We start from the raw sequence: 24362 nt of genomic DNA, 5'->3' as shown, positions 1-24362 counted from the left end.
ATGCACATTCAAGTTTTGAGAACCACTGCATATACGATTGGACCATTCTTTTTATTGTGCTAGGGTGTGTTCTTCAGCAAGGAATATACAAAGTTTATACTACTCTGAAGTTCATATTACTTAAAAACAATCTTGTTTTCAATAGTCTGTTAATCTTGTGTTAAATTTAGAATACTTAAAAAATGTCCCACGCTCAGAGTCCTGCAAGTGATTAACCCTACAAATAATGCCTCATTTGCTAAAAAGACCCAAACTTCAAAACCCATAGGTATAATTTTCTTGAAATCTAGAGAGGGATAGAAGACAAATATCAGGGGCGACTATGACCTCATTGAATACTTCCTACTGTTCATTCTAGGCCCTTCATGTGGGAACCAAATGTAGTCAACTAAATATCAATCGAGGAACAAAGACATGTTAAATCTAAATGGCTGGTAATACAAAAATAATTTGCTTAAAATATGGTTTTATATCTACACTTGAATATAAATTTGTCTGCTGTTTTGGAAAGTCACCTCAAATGAAATACTGAAGCCCTAACATAAGCAATAATTTAGAAGCATTAACTCCTATAGTGGTAGGCATCATCTTTTCAACTAGTTTGATGCACCAATCTCAAGCATATCTGTTCTCCATCTAAATTTGCTGGTTCACATCTGTGCTGGGAGAGGGAGATAGAAATTCTAGCTTTAACGGGCTTTAGTTATAACTTCTGCTAGTCAGGAGTAAACAAAATCCACACTGTATCAAGACAGTTAACTGACAAGTATAGATGAGAATTTCAGTAACAACTTGAAAGCAACATTTGCCATGGAAGAACTGTAATATGAGTAATTTATTAATCTCAATTTATTATATGACAGTATTCAAAAATAAAGGGAAAAATATACTGAAGTTCTTCTAGTATTCTAGTCCCCAAAGGAAAAATATAATCCAATCTACACCAGGCTTCCTTCCTTTCCCCCAATCTTTGCTGATTTCATCAGCTTTGATTCTTTCTAAGACATTTCCTTCTGCTCTTTTCTGTGCTTTTGAACAGAGGCCCACAACAGCTGCCTATGGGGCCATGGGAGTATAATTAATCAAGTAATCAGCTAGCCAACACTGTTAAAATGTTTTAATATCAATGTAAAATGAGATGAGAGTTTTACAAGCAGATTTCAGAACACCAACATTGATTTCCAATATGATTTCTCTCCCTTTCAGAAGCCTAAAGATGAACATATACAAATCTTAGGGGTTTTTACAAAAAGCATGGTTTTTTTCTATTTTCATACATATACAGTTGACAAACATGCAAAATAACTAATTTCCAAATCAAAGGTCTCTAGCAGAAACATTCAAATTAAAAATGAAGCATTTAAATTTACTTACTGGCCATGAAATCCAGCAAGAAACCACCCTTTCCCCCACACTTCAGAAAAACCACCAATTCCTTCCTAGAGGATTGATGGCATTAACAGTACTTGGCTCTCCCTTGTCAGCATCCAGACATCCCTGGTTCAATCTTGTAAATTAATGTTACAGTTCCAATTACTAAAAATGCCCCACCATCTTCTTCACTGCATTACAGCTTAGCAAGGCACCTACCAACAATGCAGTTTGGGAAATGAGCCATGAAAAACATAATGGCCTGAGAGTTAATCATACATCCTAGGTCTGCCAATTGAATGAGGACATTAATGGGAATGTAAAATTCCAGGAGACATTCTTTTATTCTCCTCTCCAAGTTACTAGCATGTCCAGTATCAGAAAGAAAACAGTAGAGGAATGTGGCAATAGCCACATATGTGAAACCTTACTAGAGCTAAAACCAAACTAAACAAAATGCAAACTACAGTGGGACAAAGAACTGACTCTCATTTGAGTTTTATTTGTGGCTTCAAGCAACCTCCAAACTAAGAGGCTCATAAATTAGGAAATAATTTTAATGCACTGAGGGTTCAGTAATTTGCATTAGAATATTATTAAAATTTATGTTTTGTAAGAGTTGCATATACTTCATTGTTGAATTCGGTGCCAACAGTAAACAAATAACTAAATGAGATATAACCTCAAATATACCCACTTCCAAAACTAAAAAGCATTTTAACACATTTTTCTCTGCCACCCTCAAGTGAATCAGTAAAACAAATAGAAAATCAAAACATGATTGTAATATTACACAAGATAATTATTTTACTTAAATAACTTAGTCTGTTCCAAAGTATTTCTGTCCAAAATGTGTAGGTGCAACAGGATGAACTTCAGTAGTTAAAATTGTGATCTCTGGAAACTCCTGAATGATTGATTTGGCACCTTCAAAAAAACAAAAGTTATTATGGTAGGATGTTTTGGTAACACCAGTTGTAATTCAGGAATTTTGTAGTTATTGCCACTAGGTCTAAAATTGACAGAAGACAGAGAGCAATGATCTTTGGATACCTAATCAGACTTGGTTAATCTCTTCCTTTGTATAAAGTCTGAAAAGCTTTGACAGTAGTCAGACTATGCCCCCTCCATCTCACTAATACATTCTTAGAATTATTATTTTATACTCAAGTTGAAAAATATAATTGTTCAGTTATAGAAACTTTCCCCCTAAAGAGTATTTTTTATTTTGTTTAATTTTAAAGGTGACTGTAATAGAGTGAATACAGTCCTTTTTAAAATGAGGATCACAGGCCAAGCACAGTGGCTCAAGCCTGTAATCTCAGAGCTTTAGAAGGCTGAGGCAGGAGGATCACTCAAGGCCAGGAATTTGAGACCAGCCTGGGCCACATGGCAACACCCCATCTCTATTAAAAAAAAATTAAAGAGGAACACACGTAAGATGATGGTTTCCCAACTGAAACACTGTGAAACAAGCGTAGCGTTTCACAGTGTACTTGCTTTTCACAGAAAAAGCTGGTGTGTCAGAGCACGCCAGCTTTTTAGAAGTTAGGACTCTAGCTTATGGGGAGGGGAATAGGTAGGGAAAAGTAACAAGGACTAGGATATTCATTGTAGAGTGATTTGGCATAAGAAAAAATGTGAAAGTATGTAAATAACTCACAATAAGGAAATGGTTAAATAAATAACATATATTCAAAGGATGTAATATATAACTGTTAAATCATATTTTTGGAAAATATTGAATGGCATCAAAAATGTACATGGTAAATGTAAAAATGTAAAAAATGTATAAATAACAGCATTAGAATCACATAAAATGTTATCACCAAGCTTAAGAGATGACCAATACAAATTATGACTATTTTAATTACCCTGTCAAACTAAAAATCCATAGCAAAGTTGCCACAGAATAAAATTTTTCAGCATAAATTTCAAAGAATAGTACACCATTCTCATGTATACTATTAGAACTAAAAAGAGTGCTTTTCTATTCCCAAAGGTAAAAATTTTAATAATTATTGGATTCTCTCAATATTTTCAATGCCACCTGTGTTTTATATATATAAATGATAACTAAGCAAATCGCCTTTTGTTACCACCAACATTTGAACTACAAGTAATATTTAGTTATGAAACAGCAAAGTAATCAAACAGGCCATAACTCCTGTCAATAACCTACTGAAACCAGCTTTCCCAACTAGATATACTGTAGCCTCTTCAGAACTGGCTAAGACTTAGAAATTTTGGAAATGAGAAAACACCTGACTAGAGAAGCCATATATTTCCCTTTTTAAAAATTATGAAGCAAATACAAATTCATTGTAGAACATTTGAAAAATACCAATTTAAAGCTTAAAAACAAAATGAAAAGCACTTAGAATCCCACCAGCCTAAAATAACCACTATTAATATTGTGTATGCATTTTGAAACCAAAATTGAAACAACACTGTGTGTCTGTCTAGCCTCTCATGCTAAGGAAAGATTTATTAGGTTCCATATTAAATCCAACTCTGATTTTTGTAATTAAAATAGTCATAATTTGTACTGGTCATCTCCAAGCTTGGTGATAACACTTTACCCTATTCTAATGTTGTTATTTTTATACTGCTTTTTTACATTTACCATGTACATTTTTGGATGCCATTCAATATTTTCCAAAAACATGATTTAACAGTTACATAATAGTATATCCTTTGAATATATATTATTTATTTAACCATTTCCTTATTGTGAGTCATTTGTATACTTTCACATTTTTTCTTATACCAAATAACTCTACAATAAACATCCTAGAAGCTAAATTTCTACATGCACCTATACTTATTTTCTTAAAATATATTCCCAATTGTTCTGCAATGTATGGCAAAAAACACTAAGATCTTAAGTTAGGTACACCTCCTTCAGGAATGGAGAACACACAGTTCTCTCTGCCCTTTGAGCAGAAGTCTAACTTTAAAAACTTCTGCTCTTCACTTCACACTGCAAAGATTACTTCGGTAAGACTACAGGGCTAGCTAGAACCTTATGTTTCTTGCTGTTTGTGAGCAGTTCTCAGGCTCAGGTGGCGAGCCAAGGGAAATAGGAACCTTTGAGTCATTTGCAGGCCAAACCAGGAAAACAATTGCAATTCTTTTAAATGGGGTTAGTTCATACTTCTCCATTTGCATTTGAACATTAGAATGGTATAAAATGTTATCACTAAGCTTACAGATGACAAACACAAGTTATAATTACCCAAATTAGATTCAGATTTAATGTGAAAGCAGATAAACTTTTCCTCAGGATTAGAAGCTAGAAAATGCATACTTACCCACCTCAGGACTATATGGAGCCCTAGTTACTGCCTCATGCTGAACTCACCATGAGGAGTGGAGAACAGACTGAGTAGGATGATAACACTGGGTTGAACTCCATGTTCTATAAGAACCTTTACAGCTTCAATTACAGTATTTCCAGTGCCTGAAATCAAAAGATAACCAAATGAATTAGCAACCTTAACATTCATTTTTAAATGTCTTTTTTCTTTTTTTGGGGGGAGGGGGGACAGGGAATCACTCTGTCACTCAGGCTGGAGTGCAGTGGCATGATCTCGGCCCACTGCAGCCTTGACCTCCCAGGCTCAAGCCATCCTCCCACCTCAGCCTCCCAAGTAGCTGGGACTATAGGCACGTGCCACCACACCCAGCTACTTTTTCTATTTATTGCAGAAATGGGTTCTCCATATGTTGCCCAGGCTGGTCATAAACTCCTGGGCTCAAGCGATCCTTCCACCTCGACCTCCCAAATTGCTGGGATTACAGGTGTGAGCCACAGCACGCGGCCACAAAATGTCTTTGAAGTAAGAGCAATATAGCAATCTAACATAAGAAACCACTTCATATGAAGGTACTTGTTCTTTATCCATGCTATCTTCAATAATGAACATGACACATACACTTTTCAGTTATCAAATACCAAGCCCTAAATTCATTTAGTATGAGGTATCAAATTTAACATATTCCCTCTCACCTCCCTTAAAGACCATGCCAAGTGTGGTCTGAGTAAGCTTAAGAAACAGAACAGAATAGCAGGAAAAAATATTACCTCCAGAGAGAATAAATTATTGAGGAAAATCACTGCTGTACTCATTAGGCTAAAGAGGAGATATGTTTCAATATATTTTCTGTATTCCATATATTTTGCCTCATTAAATCCTTTGTTTCAGTGTGTTCAAGACGGAAGTTTGTTGGGGCTAATAAGGTCTGACTACTGTATATTCTCTTACTATGCAATAAAAACTCTCCAGTGAACTGCCTGGGGCAGTTTTCCCAACTGAGAAAAAAACATTTAGAAACTCTTTTTGCCTTTTATATAAGGGTACCTAGGAGGCAGGCACTAAGTTGAATTTAAACCCTAACCAAAGGTTACAAATAAATGGAAGCCACTCACTGAGAATTGGATACATCAGAAGGACTTTTCTCCGGTAAATGTCTGGGGGGAATTTGGCATAATATACTTTGGCTCTTTGTGTCTCCTCATCACTCTGAATCAGGATCTTTCCAATTCGTATGGATCGACAGCAGTCTCGTAAACCTTGTTCCATTGCCTCACCTTGAAGAAGAAAAAAGATTAGGGGAAAGAGAGAGAAAGTCCAAGAACAGGCCAAAGTATAGTTTGTCACTGTTATTAATACAAAAAGGAAGGAAGATGAAAATAATTATTTTGAAGCTGACAGCTTTTATTTCTGATATGCTCATATTTCATACTTAGTGGAGGTTAATGAAACCAGGTTAAGGGCTGGTTAATGAAACTAGAATAAGCTAGTTTTATTGCTAGCTTACAAGTTTTAGAGCTGTCATGCTTCCGTGATTACAGGAAATAAAGCATTTTGTTGAGCAGCTCCCTGAGCTTTTTTAATATCAGGAATATTTTTATCTCTATTATTTTAAAGAAGCCTTTAAACCACCTAAATTTGTGACTTTTGTATGAGAAAATGCAAAAGATTTATGGAAGAATAAAGGCTGTAGATCAGAAAGTCTCCTTTTAGGTCAAGGTAGCATCAGGGGACATCACTTAGCTCAACAATGACTTCTCAACAGCAAAGATTTTGCTGCAAGCAGTGAAAAAGTTGTATATTGTTCCCCCTCTCCCAGGTAATAATAACTAGCACTACCACCGTTGATTTCTGAACACAGAGCTATTTTTGAGTCTGAATTCCTTTAAAGAAGTGTTTGCCAAAAGGCAGTCATTCTCATGCCATCTTCAAGATTTTAGGCCATATCAGAATTCTACCAATACTGGCATTTACTTAACATTTTTCTTAAATTTATTGTTTTCACTTAAACTTATTTTAAGAGGAAACTATATCACTAGTGTAAACATAAAACAAGTTTCTTTCTAATATATATGAAAATCAACAAATGGCTATTAAGGTTATAAGCAATGCTGTACATCACCACAAGTCATCTAGTACATACTAAGGGTACAAGGACCATGCTTGTGCCTTTAGAGAAGAAGCTGAACTGAAACAGAAGAAACTGCACCTTAAAAGTCCATTGTCTTTACCAGTTTTTAAAAGTTGAACATCATTGTCCTGAAATGTCCTGAAATGCTATCAGTGCTTAAGAGCTTCCTCCTAGAAAAAAAGGAGCTTAAAGTTCCTAGTTTACTTGAGGCATTTAATTGTTCACAAACATAACTTCATAACCAGAAGAGAAAAGTGAATGTTTATATGTTAAAAATTAAACTATATGTATTCAGTGCAAACAAGTGGAGCTTCTACCACTTATGCAAAAAAAACATAAATCTTACGTGAAACAATTAAGTTGGCTGAATGGAAAAAACCCCATGTAACAGGTAAAGGTTCTAATCACAGGCAAGTGATTTTGCTATACAAAGGTTGGTTTAGAAGGGTAATCAGTTGAACTCAAACACAAATACAACATTCATAAGACCAGCAGATGGAAATACCTAGAATTAATGACAGTCAAGCACTTTTGCCTATGTGGTCACGTAGTCATCATATATAAAGTTTTAAAGTATTAGGTTGGGTATGGTGGCTCATGCCCATAATCCCAGCACTTTCGGAGACTGAGGCAGGAGCATCACTGGAGGCCAGGAGTTTTAGACCAGCCTGGGCAACATAGCAAGACCTCATCTCTACCAAAAAAAAAAAAATGTGTTTTTTAATTTGCTAGGTATAGTGGCATGTGCCTGTAGTACTAGCTGCTCAGGAGGCTGAGGTGGGAGGATTACTTGAACTCAGGAGTTTGAGGTTACAGCGAGCTATGATCATGCCACCATACTCCAGCCTGGACAATAGAGTGAGACCCTGTCTCTAAAAAAAAAAAAGTAAAAATATCAAACAAGTCATTTAGCTCAACAACAGAAATAAAAACAGAATAAATATTTTCTCCAGTCAGGTATTCAAAGTTCTCCAAGCCCGAATTTATACCATATTCCCTCAGTCTTCAAACTGACCTGTTCTCCCCAAGATAGCATCACCACATCCTCCTATCCTCCCATCCTCCTCTGAATCTCTTTGAAAGCTGGCTTGCCCATGGGAGCACTCTATTAGGGAATACGCTCTGTAGTTAAAATTAGCCAAACCCAGCCTCACACAGGCCATGACTCCACAGCACCATGAGGCTAGATAACACAGGTAGTGAGATTTAACTAAAGGCAGGCTGCAATTATGACAGACAAGCCTGCCTCTCTTCTGGAAAACAGCAACCATTTCTATGCATACAAAGAGACAAAAATCACACACACGTGAACCTACCGCTTCTCATTATGCTGACCCCACAATTTCCCTTCTCAAATTTCACTCCTTCATACTTGTACCCTGTTAGGAAATAAAACCAAAGAATTTATCTTTCATCACTGGAGTAACCTACGTATTTTATAAAGTGTCTACGGTTTAAAGTAGATGGGCACAAAGCAACCCTTGTTCAGACACACTGTATAATGCCTGAGATTCCCTGTGGAAATAATGAGATGAGTCATGATTTTTCAGTTATTTCTTAATTCTTCATAAGAAACCTGTGGGGATAATTGGGAGAGGCAGACTTCATTGAATGGGAATAGGACTTATTATAACATGATATTCACATACACATTCCTCAAACTGAATTCAAAGAGAATCACTGCACTCTGAGAATGCTATATACCCCATCAATTCAAACTGGGACCCCACTGTGAGCCACAGCAGAAAGCTTCCTCATTCCATTCTTCTTTATGAGCCTCCGTTCTTCTTTATGAGCCTCCATTCTGCCTTAAAAGCAGAAGAAAGTGGCTGAAATAGTTATTAAGACATGTTCAACTCTTGGTCTCATCCTGAATTTGTGTCAATTATGATGCTACAAACTCAGTCCCCAAGTTTCATAAAGTAAACCCTTTGAATAGAACAGTTTTACGTTATTTACTAAACCAAATCATAATTTCAAATCCCTGAAACAGGGATCTTTGGCTACTTTCTATTAAAGGATAGAACAAAGCACCTTCTCCAATTCTTATCATTTTTAGTTTTCTTTTTTACTTTCTATCCTTTTTTAACATGTAATTTCAGTGCCAAAACAGACTTGCCCATTTGTGCTCACCAGCAGCTTTCCCATAGAGATGAAGATAAGCTGCCAGCAATTCTTAACTATGGTCTCAATGGGCCATCATTAGAGGCAACACGTGCATGCTGAAGAGTATTTGTTAACCTTTAACTTGAATTGACAAGCAAGCCCTTAACAAAAAATCATCTACACAGATTTCTTTCCTAAATGCCTGAGTTTTATTTTTAAGATTTTAAAAGAATAGCTCCATCTAGCCCTTCATTTTGCATATTTATTGTACTTAGACTGCTTTACTTACATCTTTCCCCATTCTAGCTCAGAATTTTTATGAGGAAAATTTGAGAATAACAGCCCTAGTTACCTGTTGGAGTGGTCACCATGCATTCTTTATATGGCAGCTGATTCAATCCCTCTTCCACAACAAGTCTGATCTAGAGAGTCAAAGGAAGAAGAAGTTGAGAACCTGCTGGGAATCTCCTGTTAGCTGTTAGCTTCAGGAGCTGAACAGTAGGCAGAGTCATGAACACACTAGGCAAAGGTTTCACTTGTGGAGGCAGTAAGGGGCCCCCTATCATGTGTTAGATACAGGGATAGATCCAAATGCCATACTACTTGCTGCTAGGTATCCAACCTCAGATAGGCCATGATTGCCACCAAAAGGCTCCAATATTCCTTCTGATTCTCATTCTGTCAGTCCAGACTATGAGGGACACAAAACTCCAGCAAGTGACAACAGTCATGGCAAGCACTCTTGGAAGTAATATACTTCTTATTATTCTGGAAATAGTGCTCACTGGGAATTTCTCTGCTTTATTCAGTACCTTGGAAATCATTAAGTCAGATTATTTTTAACAAAGGCCCACCATAATGTAAATAAAGCCTGAAACTTCTTTAGAGGAAATAAATGAGTGCATTGGCTGAACCAATTTACTGAGCTTGAAGGAGGATCCAGTAAAATGCACTGGGGCTTCTCAGCTAAAGAAAAGGCTCATATCAATCATAATGTGTGGTACAAAGGAAAGCATCACTCAGAACTACTAGAAGAGCCTCCAAAAACAAGATATGGTAATTCCATGAACAACCAAAGCCAACTACAGTAAAAGTAATGCTGAGTCTGCAATGCACATTTTATCCAATCAACATTACATTACTGATTGAGAATCTGCAACAGCAGGGAGAAGCACCAGGCCCTATGCTCTGTTATCACAACATATAATAACACCCTGCTGCCATTAAAACAATCAATTCTAAATAAGCCAGGATTTTGTCAGCCTGCAGCATCAGACAGAGGGCCCAGGCACCTCATGAATACTGCACATGTGTGCATACTCACCTCCAGCCACCATCTTCTGTGGAGATTTTTTTATGAGCAAATTACAAGGGTAAAAGAGGATTCTTTTCTTTGAAGAGCCTAGATCTTTTCCTCCTAGTAACAGTCCTCTAATGAGTCTTACCTCCTATCCCCATCCCCTCCAACACTGGGACAGAAATTAGTGTGCCCAACTCTCACAGGAGTGCATAAAATCAGAAGAGTGACTAAAATATAAAGAACCCAAGGATCTGAGGGCCAAGGAAGCCAACCCTGACAAATTCAGGATGAAATTAATATATATATAATAATATATATTAATGGCATGTGCTGCAGGAGATAGTGTACTAGAAATCCTCAAGAAGATAAACCTAAATAGCTCCAGTCTCTACCACAACCACAACAGACCCTTTTTCACCCCATATCAGGACCTTGAAAGCCACCTGCAGAGAACAGAGAGAGATCCAAATCATTATCCCCTCAGGCGAATTATGCCATAGGTCCTTACTATCTCACTGGGCTAAGATTATGCTTGCCCTTTCAGGGAAGCATCTTACAATAACCGTGAACTTAACTCCTACTTTCTATAGAAAAAGAGCATAAGAACAGCAAAAGAAAGAGGAACCATTTTCTACCAGTAAACACCAAAACAGCAGCCATTAAGATACAAGTTCTTCAAGCCTGTTCTTTTGGTTTGATAAAAGCATAAAAGACAGAATGACGTAACTATTGCTCCAGGAATGTCAACCACATTTATCTTGTTACTATCTAAGGGTTATTACTGCCAATGAAAACTCAAATAATTTTAAATAAAATTGGTCTCTGAACCAAGAATACTTACGATGAAAAGCAGAACAGGAGTTGTCTATGCTCTTTGGAATAAATCCTCAGGCAAAACCTAAATGAAAAGTTTCATGCCTTTTTTTCACATTCCTTTTAATCATCTACCTTAATCTGATTATAACTTTGGGGCTAAGAAGCCCTGTTCATTCCTTTCTTTCCCAAACTAAATTTGCACTTAGTTTGTAAATCTAGTATTTAGATCATAAACACCAAGAGATTAGGGACCATGCCTACATTCTTCACTATTGTATCTCATCTCTCTGGACACAGCCTAGCACAATACCTGATTCACGCAAGTTTAGTGAAATACATTCATGTAATATACACTAAACTTCATGAATATACACTAAATATAAATATACATTAAACTATATATAAATATAAATATACACTAAACTTTCCTGAATGTAATGTATTTTCTGCTGTGGATTAAAACTAATAGCCACAGCAGAAAACATGTCAACCTCACTTCAAGCACTGAGCATGCTTAGATATTAACACAAGAAGAAAACACAGTGCTTACCCTGAAGACAAACCAATTTGGACTGAGATCCTCTCAGATCACACTAGCTAAACAGAACTGGGCTTGGTCAATTCTTAATAGGAAGTGCCTGAGGAAACCATAGACAGTCAAATGTACTATTTCACATGTGAAGGCTAGTACAGGAAAGAAGAGGCAAAATAAGCCTCCCCCTGCCGCCGCCGTAAACTACAAGAAATATATATTTTTGTACATTCGTTGGATACCACAAGTGTAACTATGAGGTCTCCTTACATTTTTGGTTTTCTTTTAATGTACTTCACTGCCCTAAGAGGAGGCACTTAAGAATTGCTGAAACTCAAGTTACCAAGACCCATTTGAGAGGTAGTGGTATCTCAGAAATACAGGGAATTAGTTCATGGGCAATGCTTTGTGGTGAAAAGTATTGAAGTAGATCTTTAATGCAACAGTGAAACAACACTTCATTAGCCTAGCAACATGATGGTTACTTAGTACAATCTCTTTCAGCCCCAGAATGCTCTAGAACAAAAATATCCCTTGGTCTACCATGGTTATATCACTAGGCAAAACAATGAAATGAAAATGAAAAGCCCCCACCTACCAAACGATCCGCAGAAAACATGAAGTCACCTCTACTGGCTGTCCTAAAAAAAGATAATACAAGTTTTAGTCTAAATTAGAGCTTTAAGGCAAAATGTTATTTAATATGTACAGTAACACTGATATTAAGACCTATAACATACTAAAAGCTTAAATGCTTACATGTACAGACTATTACTGAGGCAAGATACTTTTTACTAGGATACAGGCACCTAAATGAGATAACTTGATCAATAATGAAAATGCTTGATACCAACATTAGAGACTGGAACTGAAAAGATCATGCAGTCCCCCACTGAGCTGCCCAAGTACATATTAGTCAACCGGGAGATGAACAAGTTACCCCTGGAGGGTGAGAGCAAGTCCAGAGCTAAAGTTGAGAGGAAACTTTGCAGTAAGAGAAGCAGTTTCTCCCCATTCTCCCCCTCAACTCACCTTGATCTAAAACCCATATTACCAAGATAAGTAACCCATCTACTTTGTAATCCTTTTTGGAACTGGAATGGTACCAATAAATAAATCCTCTGCTTTTGCTACTGCTTTCAAAAACATATAAACTAATTTCCGAGAACTCATTCTCAAATAATTGATAATTTGTTCCTTTTGACTGTTTTTTCAAATGAGTACTTCATTCCCTAGATCTTTCTGCCATTTTCCTGTCCATTTCCTCTGGTCAATATCCTGAGGTAACCAAGTAATAATAATCCAGGGCTACGTCTACCCACAAGCTGTTAACGAGCCAAAAAGGGAATGTTAAATAACTGATGTTATTTCTGCACATAAAAATGTAGTATTGTTCCTCATCTTTCTTCCATATAAGTTAAATGATCTGACTGAATGGATTGATTTACAGCTTATGTACTTAAAAACCCCCATCTGCCTATCTATGGACCACCTAAAGTATTCTCCAAAACAGCCTCAAAATGATATATGCAAACACATATTATCTCAGTATATCATTTATTTCCACTCTTTTGCCTCAAGTTGCATTTGATTTCTCTGAGATGGAAAAAGCAATGAAATAGCCCTGACACAAATGGCATTAGGTTTCTTAGAGTAACCACAGTTCTATCATACTACAGATATTAGCTCTCTAAAATATAAACCACAATTTAGCAACAGCAAGAATATAGGTCTGTGTTGTTTATTTACAAAAATTCCTTAAACTCAGAAAACTCTATCCACACATACCTACACACACACAGAGCCCCTTTAAAACAGGCTCAATTTCACGTACTGTGGTTTTCAAATAAGACTATACAATTACACCAGCACCTTTCATTTATATAATTAATCTTCACTCAGTGAACTGCAAAAAATACTGAAACCTACTGCTCTGTTTGCTAGGTCTATACAAACTTACCTAGGCAGCTAGAACATAGTTTTTCAATAAGAAAGAAGTCTGGATTTGACTTAAAGACATATGCGGTGTTATATATTATAGGAGACACCTGAAATGTCAGTTTTAATTTCTTAACAGTTAGATATCACTTTATTACAGAGAAACAGTATATTAGGTTAAGTGATCAGAGTTGCCCAAATCTGTTATTTTACTTTGGAATCAAACATTTTACCACCTTTCACACCCTCCCCCACAAAAAAATCAGCCTCAGCTGATAACTTTTGCACAATAAGCACCTGCTTTCTCGATATTCCAAAAAAGGTACACACTATGAGAACCTAATATGAGCTGTTATCTCTTGACAGCTATTTGACCTCCAATAAAATCATTTACCACTCCAAGTAACTCTACTGCAAGCTGTAATTACTTACCTATTTCCTGCTGTATAGACAGACTTCAGATCCATATTATTCATTTTAAATCCATTTAGAAATTAAAGTATATCTAGAATACAATAAGTTGACCTCGTTTTTTTTTTAAAAAATTCCACAATGGCCTTCAATATCATATTTAAATCTTTAACATTGTTAAGACTAGAGCTTCATAAAGCAGGTATTTACTTGTTGTATCAATGAAGCTGCATGTATTCTCTGAGGCTCTATTTTAGACACAACGCTAGGCTGAATTATTTGTTAATAGGGATGTTTTAATATGAACCAGACTCCAGATCTTCTTCATTCCACACACTTCATTTTAAATCATAACCGTAATCTCTCCTACTGGAAAAAAAGCTTTGAAAGACACATTAATTATCTTCTATCTGATAACAGTTCCAAATAAAGTCTAATGTAAAATTATCACAATGTAAAAAACACACATGCACACATCCCTGGAATATTTTTAAATACATCTAAAAAACCAAATATCAAATATTTAAACAGATAATGATATCCAGGCACTTGTAATCCAAAGTATAGATATCTAATTGTTAAGCTGAGCATATTTTAAATTGTACAAACCCAAGCAGGTTTAGCGATGCAGATTTAACCATATCTGAGAACCCACTTTTCTTGACACCTCCTCACATAAACAAATGTGTCACACACCTGTAGCATAAGACAAACGCCAAAGGCAGTCATTTTAAAAAGTTATCTTCACACTGAAACAACAAAAGAATGGGATTCATACTGGAAGCCAAATCCTCATTTTTTAATTTACTTTTTTTCAACTTTTATTTTACATTCAGGGGGTACATGTGCAGGTTTTTTACCTGGGTGTATTGCATGATGCTGAGGTTTGGGGTACAAATGATCCTATCACCCAGGTACTTAGTATAGTACACAACAGTTAGTTTCCCAACCCTTGTCCCCCTCCATCCTTCCCCCATTTAGTAGTCCCCAGTGTCTACTGTTGCCATCTTAATGTCCATGAGTACCCAGTGTTTAGCTCCCATTTATAAGTGAGAACATGCAGTATTTGATTTTCTGTTCCTGCATTAATTCACTTAGGATAATGGCCTCCAGCTGCATCCATGTTACTGCAAAGGACATGATTTCATTCTTTTCTATGGCTACATAGGATTCCATCATATATATTTACCACACTTTCTTTATCCAATCCACTGTTGATGGGCACCTACATGGATTCCATGTCGTTGCTGTTGTAAATACTGTTGTGATGAACATACAAGTGCGTGTGGTTTTTTGGTAGAATAATTTGTTTTCATTTGAATATATACCCCGTAATGGGATTCTTGGGTCAAATGGTTTCTAATAATTTGAGAAATCTTGAAACAGCTTTCCACACTGACTGAACTAATTTACATTCTCACCAACAGTGTATAAGCATCTCCTTTTCTACACAGCCTTGCCAAGATCTGTTGTTTTTTGACTTTTTAATAATCACCATTCTAACGGGTGTGAGATGGTATTTCATTGTGGTTTTGATTTGCATTTATCTGATGATTCGTGATGATAAGCATTTTTTCATATGTTTGTTGGCTGTTTGTATGTCTTCTTTTGAAAAGTGTCTGTTTATGTCTTTTGCACCTTTTTAAGGGGGTTCTTTGTTTTTTGCTTGTTCAATGTGTTTAAGTTCCTTACAGATTTCTGGATATTACACCTTTGTCAGATTCAGAGTTTGTGAATAGTTTCTCCCATTCTGTAGGTTGTCTGCTTACTCTGTTGATAGTTTCTTTTGCTGTGCAGAAGCTCTTTAGTTTAATTAGGTCTCACTTGTCAATTTTTGTTTTTGCTGCAATTGCTTTTGAGGACTTTGTCATAAATTCCCAAGGCCAATGGTAAGAAGGGTAATTACCAGGTTTTCTTCTATGATTCTTGTAGTTTGAGGTCTTACATGTAAATATTTAATCCATCTTAAGTTTTCTACATGGTGAAAAGTGGGGGTCCAGTTTCATTCTTCTGCATATGGATAGCCAGCTATCCCCAAACTATTTATTGAATAGGTAATCCTTTCCCTATTCCTTATTTTTGTTGGCATTGTTGAAGATTAAATAGCTGTAAGTCTGTGGCTTTATTTCTGGGTTCTCTATTCTGTTCTATCAGTCTGTGTGTCTGTTTTTTCACCAGAACCATGCTGTTTTGGTTACAGTGGCCATGTAGTATAGTTTGAAGTCAGGTAATGTGATGCCTCCAGCTTTGTTCTTTTTGCTTAGGATTGCTTTGGCTATTCTGGCTATTTTGGGGCACCATACGAATTTCAGAATAGTTTTTTTTTCCAATTCTGAGCAAAATAATGTTGGTAGTTTGAGAGGAATAGCATTGGATCTATAGATTGCTTTGGGCAGTGTATCCATTTTACCAAAATTGATTCGTCCAATCCATGCACATGAAATGTTTTTCTACTGTGTCATTTATTATTTCTTTTAGCTGTGTTTTGCAGATCTCTTTGTAGAGATCTTTTGCCCCCTTGATTAGATGTATTCCTAGGTATTTTTTTGCAGCTATTGTAAATGGAACTTTTTTTCATTTATTTACTTTATAGATATGGGATCTCACTATATTGCCCAGGCTGGTCTTGAACTCCTCAGCTCAAGTGATCCTCCTGCTTTGGCCTCCCAGTGTGCTTGGATTACTGGCATGAGCCACCATGCCCAGCCCTGTAAATATGATTGTGTTCTTGATTTGGCTCTCAGCTTGAATATCACTGGTGTATATAAATACTACTGATTTTGGTACACTGATTTTGTATTCTGAAACACTACTGAAGTCATTTATCAGTTCCAGGAGCCTTTTGGTGGAATCTACAGGGTTTTCTATGTATAGAATCATATTTTCCATGAAGAGAGATAGTTTGACGACTTCTTTTCCTATCTGGTTGCCTTTTATTTATTTCTCTTGCCTGATAGCTCTTGCTAGCACTTCCAGTACTATGTTGAATAGGAGTGGTGAGAGTGAGTATCCTTGTCTTGTTCCAGTTTTCAAGGGAAATGCTTCCAGTTTTTGCCCATTCAGTACAGTGTTGGCTGTGGGTTTGTTATAGATATATGGCAGTTATTATTTTCAGGTATTTTCCTTTGATAACTAAGAAATGATTTTTTTGAGTGGTTTTATGATAAATGGATGGTATACTTTATCAAAAGCTTTTTCTGCAGCTGTTGAGATGATCATATATTTTAAAATTCTTTTTATGTGTTGAATCACATTTAGTGATTTGCATATGTTGAATTATCCTTGCATCCCAGTAATGGCACCTACTTGATCATGTCAAATTAACTTTTTGATGTGCTGTTGAATTTGTTTCGCTAGTATTTTGTTGAGGACTTTTGCATCTATGTTCATCATAAGTGGCTTGAAGTTTTCTTTTTTCATTGTGTCTTTGCCAGGTTTTGTTATCAGGGTGATGCTGGATTCATCGGATTCATAGAATGAGTTAGGGAGGAGTCCTTCCTCCTTGATTTTTTTGGAATAGTTTCAGTAGAATTGGTATAAGCTCTTCTTGTATGTCTGGTAGAATTCAATTGTGACTCTATCTGGTCCAGGTCTTCTTTAGGTTGGTAGGTTTTTCACTACTTATTCAATTTTGGAACTTAATGTTGGTCTGTTCAGGGTTTCAATTGCTTCCTAATTCAATTTTAGGAGAATGTTTGTTTCCAGGAATGTATCCATTTCCTCTAGATCTTCTAGTTTCTGCATCTAGAGTTGTTCATAATAGTCTCTGAGGATCTTTTGTATTTACATGGGATTATTTGTAATGTCACCTTTGCCTTTTCAGATTGCACTTATTTGGATCTTCTCCCTTTTTTTCCTTTGTTAATCTAGCTAATGGTCTATCGATTTTGTTTATCCTTTCAAAGAAGTAACTTTTGACTTTGTTGATCCTCTGTATGAATTTTTGTGTATCAATTTCATTCACTTCCACTCCGACTTTAATTATGTATTTTCTTCTGCTAGCTTTGGGGTTAGTTTTTTCTTGTTTTTCTAGTTCCTCTAGGTGTGACATTAGATTGTTAATGAGATCTTTTTAACTTTTTGAGGTGTTTAGCACTATAAACTCCTCTTAATGCTGCTTTTGCTGCATCTCAGAGATTTTGGTATGTTGTGTCTCTGTTTTGTTTCAAAGAATTTTTTGCAAATCCTCAATTTAATGTGGACTTGTTAAACCTGACTCTTTCCTAAATATTAAGTGAGACTGTCTATAAAGCACTTTAACATTTCCTGGGGCTGTAGCAATTGTATATATTTAAAAATATCTACATCTCATAGTAGACCCAAAACAACATGAAACCTTTTAAGAGTCTCACTGATCTTTCTTTCAATAAACTAATATTTACTTATCCACAAGATATAGAAATATGAAAAAGAGGAAAATTTTTATAATATTAAAATGTTAACATGGGGAGCTTCTCCCATCTTCTTACTAAGGCTCACTACTACTAGTACTATTACTATTACTACAACTTCTAAATGGAGGGATTCTCCCCTGAGATAATTACAACTTCAATTCTCACAGCAGATATTGACATTTTATCACTCATTCTGTTTCTTCTCTCTATTCAGAATACACTTAACAACCCTCATCTTTTTTTTACAAAAATCAATTTAACAACTACATATACATACGTATGTGTGTGTGTGTGACATATATATATCCTAAATTACAAAGACTTAAGTATATAACTCTTCTTAAAAAAAGGTCCATAAATTACAGGAGGTACCTAATGTTATACACATATTACTACCTTCTTTTCCAGAGGCCACCATCTATTAAAAGCTTCCTTGGTGCCCAGTAGTAACCACTTTTGGTATATTATCTCATCTAATCCTCATACAATTTAAGAAGTAGATTTTATTATCACTACCACTTTAGCAATGAGAACAGTGAGGCTTCCAAAAGTAAAGTCAGGTTCCTCACAGCCTGGAGCTCTCCAATTCCAAGGCTCTGAGAAAAGCAATGACTTATATTTTGCCCTAATAAGGGAATGCTTACTACTAAAAGGTAGCCAATTTTTTAGATGTCCTGTTATGATACTTCTCTCCCTGTGACTCCGATTGATACGTATATACAATGGAAACACAAAACAATGAAAGAGTTTGGGAGGCAAATAAAACATCATTAAAATATTCCTTCTGAAGAGGGAAAAGTTTTTATAACGTGGCTTGTAAAATACGTACTAAGGTTACCACATACAAGAATACACTCTTTCCAACAATGACTAAAGCAAAATCTTGTGACTTATCACCTAAAAACAACTTAATTTAAATAAAATGCTAGTAGCACTGAATTAATTGTCATTTCAAAAATTTAAATATATCACTCTCTCTGGGAGGATTATATACAAAGTTTGTTTGTAGCATATGGGGCGAGGGGCAGGTTGGGTGTTGTAGTTGGGCATAGGTTTGCCAGATTAAGTAAATCAAAATCAGGACCCACCCCGCCCCCAAGTAAATTTGTATTTCAGAAATCCCATGAAATATTTAGGACATACTTAACATAAAAAATTATTCATTGTTTATTTGAATTCAGATTTAACTGAGCATCCTGTACTTTGCCAGGCAATCTAAGTTGAGGAGGAAGAATTAAATGGACTCAAACTCAGCTCTAATGTGCTTTTTTTGGTTTTGAGCAACAAGTTAAAGGAAAGTACAACAAAAAAAGCTTTTCCGGCAGGTTTTAACCAAAGGAATGTTTCATTTAAAGTTAATGTTTAATGAAAACATGAGCTTTACATCCATAACTACTTTATTATTATGTGATCACTAAAATATAGTCCCAAAGTTTGTCGTAGTATACAGATGATTTATGAATGGTTTTCCTTCTCCTTCCTTTACCTTCACAAAAACAAACCCCCAATGAAGAATTTGGAGCAAATTTAACCAAAAGCAAAAAGTTTAAAAAAAATAATATTATGTTACTATTTTTTTTTTTGCCAGGTGCAAGGCATCAAGGCCACAGCACTTCAGCGCCTTCTTAATAAACTCACAGAGTGTCAATAACTATTTACCTGCACCTCAAAGCTGCATTCAATGTGAACATTCAAAATAGGACAGAGGAGAGGACCCACAGACCCTCTTAAGGAAGCAGATTGCTCCTGCAGGACCTGGGAGATACCCCAAATACTGTGAGTGCCCCAACTGTGGAAGTGAGAAAGGGAGACCCTCCCCTCCCAAACACACCCCCCCACTGAAGAATCTGAAGGTTTGTTTGTGGGAGAAATGTATGACCTTACCTGGAGCTGAGTCAATTTAGAGAGCCGAGTGAAATACAGGGGTAGAGAAAGCAGCAGAAAGGCCCTGGAAGCTTGCTGGGTCCCCAAGCAGCCCATTCCTGCCTGACAAAACAGGGATCCATCAGGAGGGAGGCCAGAGGAGCAGGGGGTAAATCTCCACAGGGAGAAGGAAATCTCTAGCTGACCTTTTTAACAATTTCAATGGGGCAAGAAGCCTCCTGGCCAGAACTAGGGGGAGGGCACAAATCCAGTGTGCAGACTCCACAGGCAGGGAAAGAAGTTTTTCTTTCTCAACTTGGAGGCGGGTAGTCTGGGCAATTTTTCAAGCCAGTCGTGCCCACTGCCTGGAAACAGACTTGGGGCTGTTGGAGGGGGCATGGTGGGAGTGAGACCAGCACTTCGGTTTACATGGGAGCTGGGTGAGGCCTGTGACCCCTGGCTTTCCCCCACTTCCCTGACAACCTGCAGAACTCAGCAGAGGCAGCCATAATCCTCCTAGGTACACAACTCCAGTGACCTGGGCATCTTGACCCCATCCCCTACGGCAGCCACAGCAAGACCAGACCAAGGAGAGTCTGAGCTCAGACACACCTAGCCCTGCCCCCACCTGACGTTCCTTCCCTACTCACCCTGGTAGCAGAAGACAAAGGGCATATAATCTTAGGATTTCTAGGGCCCCACCCACCACCAGTCCCTCTCCATACTACTACAGGTGATGCTCTCTGGAAAGTGCCACCTCCTGGCAGGAGGCCAACCAGCAAAAAAATAGAACATTAAACCACCAAAGCTAAAAACCATAATGGAGTCCACTGCACCCCCCTGCCACCTCCACTGGAACAGGCACTGGTATCCATGGCTGACAGACCCATAGGCAGTTCACATCACAGAACTCCATGCAGACAACACCCAGTACCAGCCCAGAGCTGAACAGACTCTCTGGGTAGCTGGATCCAGAAGAGAGACAACAATCACAGCAGTTCAGCTCACAGGAAGCCACATCCATAGGAAACGGAGGAGAGTACTACATCAAGGAAACACCCCATGGGACAAAAGAATCTGAACAACAGCCTTTGGCCCTAGATCTTCCCTCTGACAGAGCATACCCAAATGAGAATGAATCAGAAAACAAACCCTGGTAATATTACATAACAAGGCTCTTTAACAGCCCCCAAAAATCACACTAGTTCACCAGCAATGGATCCAAACCAAGAAGAAATCCCTGATTTACCTGAAGAAGAATTCAGGAGGTTAGTTATTAAGCTAATCAGGGAGGCACCAGAGAAAGGCAAAGCCCAGTGCAAGGAAATCCAAAAATGATACAAGAAGTGAATGGAGAAATATTCAAGGAAACAGATAGCTCGAAGAAAAAACAATCAAAAATTCAGGAAACTTTGGACATACTTTTAGATATGGGAAATGTTCTGGACAGTCTCAGCAACCGAATTGAACAAGTAGAAGACAGAAATTGACAGCTTGAAGACAAGGTATTTGAATTAACCCAATCCAACAAAGACAAAGAAAAAAGAATAAGAAAATATGAACAAAGCCTCCAAGAATTCTAGGATTATGTTAAACAACTAAACCTAGGAATAATCCGTGTTCCTGAGGAAGAAGAGAATTCTAAAAGCTTGGAAAACACATTTGGGGGAATAATTGAGGAAAATTTCCCCAGCCTTGCTAGAGACATAGACATCCAAATATGAGAAGCACAAAGAATGCCTGGAAAATTCATCACAAAAAGGTCATAGCCTAGGCACATTTTCGTCGGGCTATCCAAAGTTAAGATGAAGGAAAGAATCTTAAGAGCTGTGAGACAAAAACACCAGGTAACCTATGAAAACCTATCAGATTAACAGCAGATTTGTCAGCAGAAACCCTACAAGCTATGAGCTATCTATCTTCAGCCTCCTCAAACAAACAAACAAACAAAAAATCAGCCAAGAATTTTGTGTGCAGCAAAACTAAGCATCATACATGAAGGAAAAATATAGCCTTTTTCAGACAAAGGCTAAGAGAATTCACCATTATCAAGCCACCACTATAAAAACCACTAAAAGGAGCTCTAATTCTTGAAACAAATCCTGGAAACACATCAAAACAGAAACTCTTTAAAGCATAAATCATGCAGGACCTATATAACAAAAATACAAGTAAAAGGCCAAAACTAAAAACAAAAAAAAACAGTACATAGACAACAAAGAGCACAATCAATGCAACAGAACCTCACATTTCAATACTAACATTGAATGTAAATGGCCTAAATGCTCCACTTAAAAGATACAAAACCGCAGAATGGATAAGAACTCACCAACCAATTATCTGCTGCCTTCAGGAGACTCACCTAACACATGAAGACTCACACAAACATAAGGTAAAGAAGTGGAAAGAGACACTTCATGCAAATGGACACCAAAACCGAGCTGGAGTAGCTGTTGTTATATCAGAAGAAACAAACTTGAAAGCAACAGCAGTTAACAAAGACAAAGAGGGACATTATATAATGGTGAAAAGCCTTGTCCAATGGAAAACTATCACAATCCTAAACATATATGCACCTAACATGGGACCTCCCAAATTTATAAAACAATTACTAACAGACCTAAGAAATGAGTTAGACAACAACACAATAACAGTGGGGGACTTCAGTACTCCACTGACAACACTAGACAGGTCATCAAGACAGAAGGTCAACAAAGAAACAATGGATTTAAACTATACCTCGGAACAAATTGACTTAACAGATACATACAGAACATTTCGTCCAACAACTGCAGAATACATATTCTATTCAACAGTGCATGGAACTTTCTCCAAGACAGACCATATGATAGGCCATAAAACAAGCCTGAATAAATTTAAGAAAACTGAAATTATATCAAGCACTCTCTCAGACCACAGTGGAATAAAACTGGAAATCAACTCCAAAAGTAACCTTCAAAATCATGCAAATACATGAAATTAAATAACCTGTTCCTGAATGATCACTGGGTCAAAAACAAAATCAAGATGAAAATTTAAAAATTCTTCAAACTGAATGACACATACCTCCCAAATAATGACACAACCTCCCAAAACCTCTGGCATACAGCAAAGGCAGTGCTAAGAGGGAAGTTCACAGCCCTAAACACCTACATCAAAAAGACCGAAAGAACACAAACTGACATTCTAAGGTCACACCTCAAGGAACTAGAGAAACAAGAACAAACCAAACCCAAATCCAGCAGAAGAAAGGAAATAACCAAGATCAGAGCAGAACTAAGTGAAATTGAAGCAAAAAAAAAATTTATAAGATAAATGAAACAAAAAGCTGGTTCTTTGAAAAGATAAATTAAATTAATAGACTATTAGCAAGATTAACCAAGAAGAGAGAAAATCCAAATGACCTCACTAAGAAATGAAACAGGAGATATTACAACTGACACCAGAGAAATACAAAAGATCATTCAAGGCTACTATGAACACCCTTACACACATAAACTAGAAAACCCAGAAGAGATGGATAAATTCCTGAAAAAAATACAACCCTCCTAGCTTAAATCAGGAAAAATTTGAGACCCTGAACAGACCAATAACAACCAGCAAGACTGAAATGGTAATTTAAAAATTACCAACAACAAAAAAAGTCCAGGATCAGATAGATTCACAGCAGACTTCTACGAGACATTCAAAGAAGAATTGATAACATTCCTTTTGACACTATTCCACAAGACAGAGAAAGAGGGAATGCTCCCTAATTCATTCTATGAAGCCAGCATCACCCTGATAGCAAAACCAGGGAAGGATATGACCAAAAAAGAAAACTACAGACTGATATCCTTGATGAACATAGATGCTAAAATCCTTAACAAAATACTAGCTAACCAATTCCAACAGCACATCAAAAAGATAATCCATCATGATCAAGTGGGTTTCATACCAGGGATGCAGGGATGGTTTAACGTATGCAAGTCAATAAATGTGACACACCACATAAACAGAATTAAAAACAAACATCACAGGATCATCTCAATAGATGCAGAAAAAGCATTCAACAAAATGCAGCATACCTCCATGATTAAAACTCTCAGCAAAATCAGCATAGAAAGGGCACAACTTAATGTAATAAAAGCCATCTATGACAAACCCACAGACAACATAATACTAAATGGGGAAAAGTTCAAAG

General features: G+C 36.8%; 1 protein-coding gene across 3 annotated transcripts in view; it reads right to left on the bottom strand.

Moving 5' to 3' along the window:
* Positions 1-1102: 1102 nt before the first annotated feature.
* The window catches only part of UPRT (uracil phosphoribosyltransferase homolog), a 36606-nt gene continuing 13346 nt past the window's right edge, over positions 1103-24362 (bottom strand). For 2 of the 3 annotated variants that reach the window (XM_003824396.5, XM_034949769.3), the window contains exons 2-7: positions 12172-12214; positions 9278-9347; positions 8136-8198; positions 5804-5965; positions 4736-4834; positions 1103-2298 (exon numbers count right to left, since the gene is read on the bottom strand). In XM_003824396.5, coding sequence (XP_003824444.1) covers positions 2192-2298; positions 4736-4834; positions 5804-5965; positions 8136-8198; positions 9278-9347; positions 12172-12214 — 544 coding nt within the window. In that variant the 3' untranslated portion in view covers positions 1103-2191. Of the gene's footprint in view, positions 2299-4735; positions 4835-5803; positions 5966-8135; positions 8199-9277; positions 9348-12171; positions 12215-20200; positions 20303-24362 lie in introns of all 3 variants that reach the window. The other variant, XM_055106356.2, reaches the window with a different exon arrangement.

Source organism: Pan paniscus, chromosome X (genome assembly GCF_029289425.2).
Source record: "Pan paniscus chromosome X, NHGRI_mPanPan1-v2.0_pri, whole genome shotgun sequence".
Taxonomy (NCBI): domain Eukaryota; kingdom Metazoa; phylum Chordata; class Mammalia; order Primates; family Hominidae; genus Pan; species Pan paniscus.
This window is presented reverse-complemented; position numbering and strand designations above follow the sequence as displayed.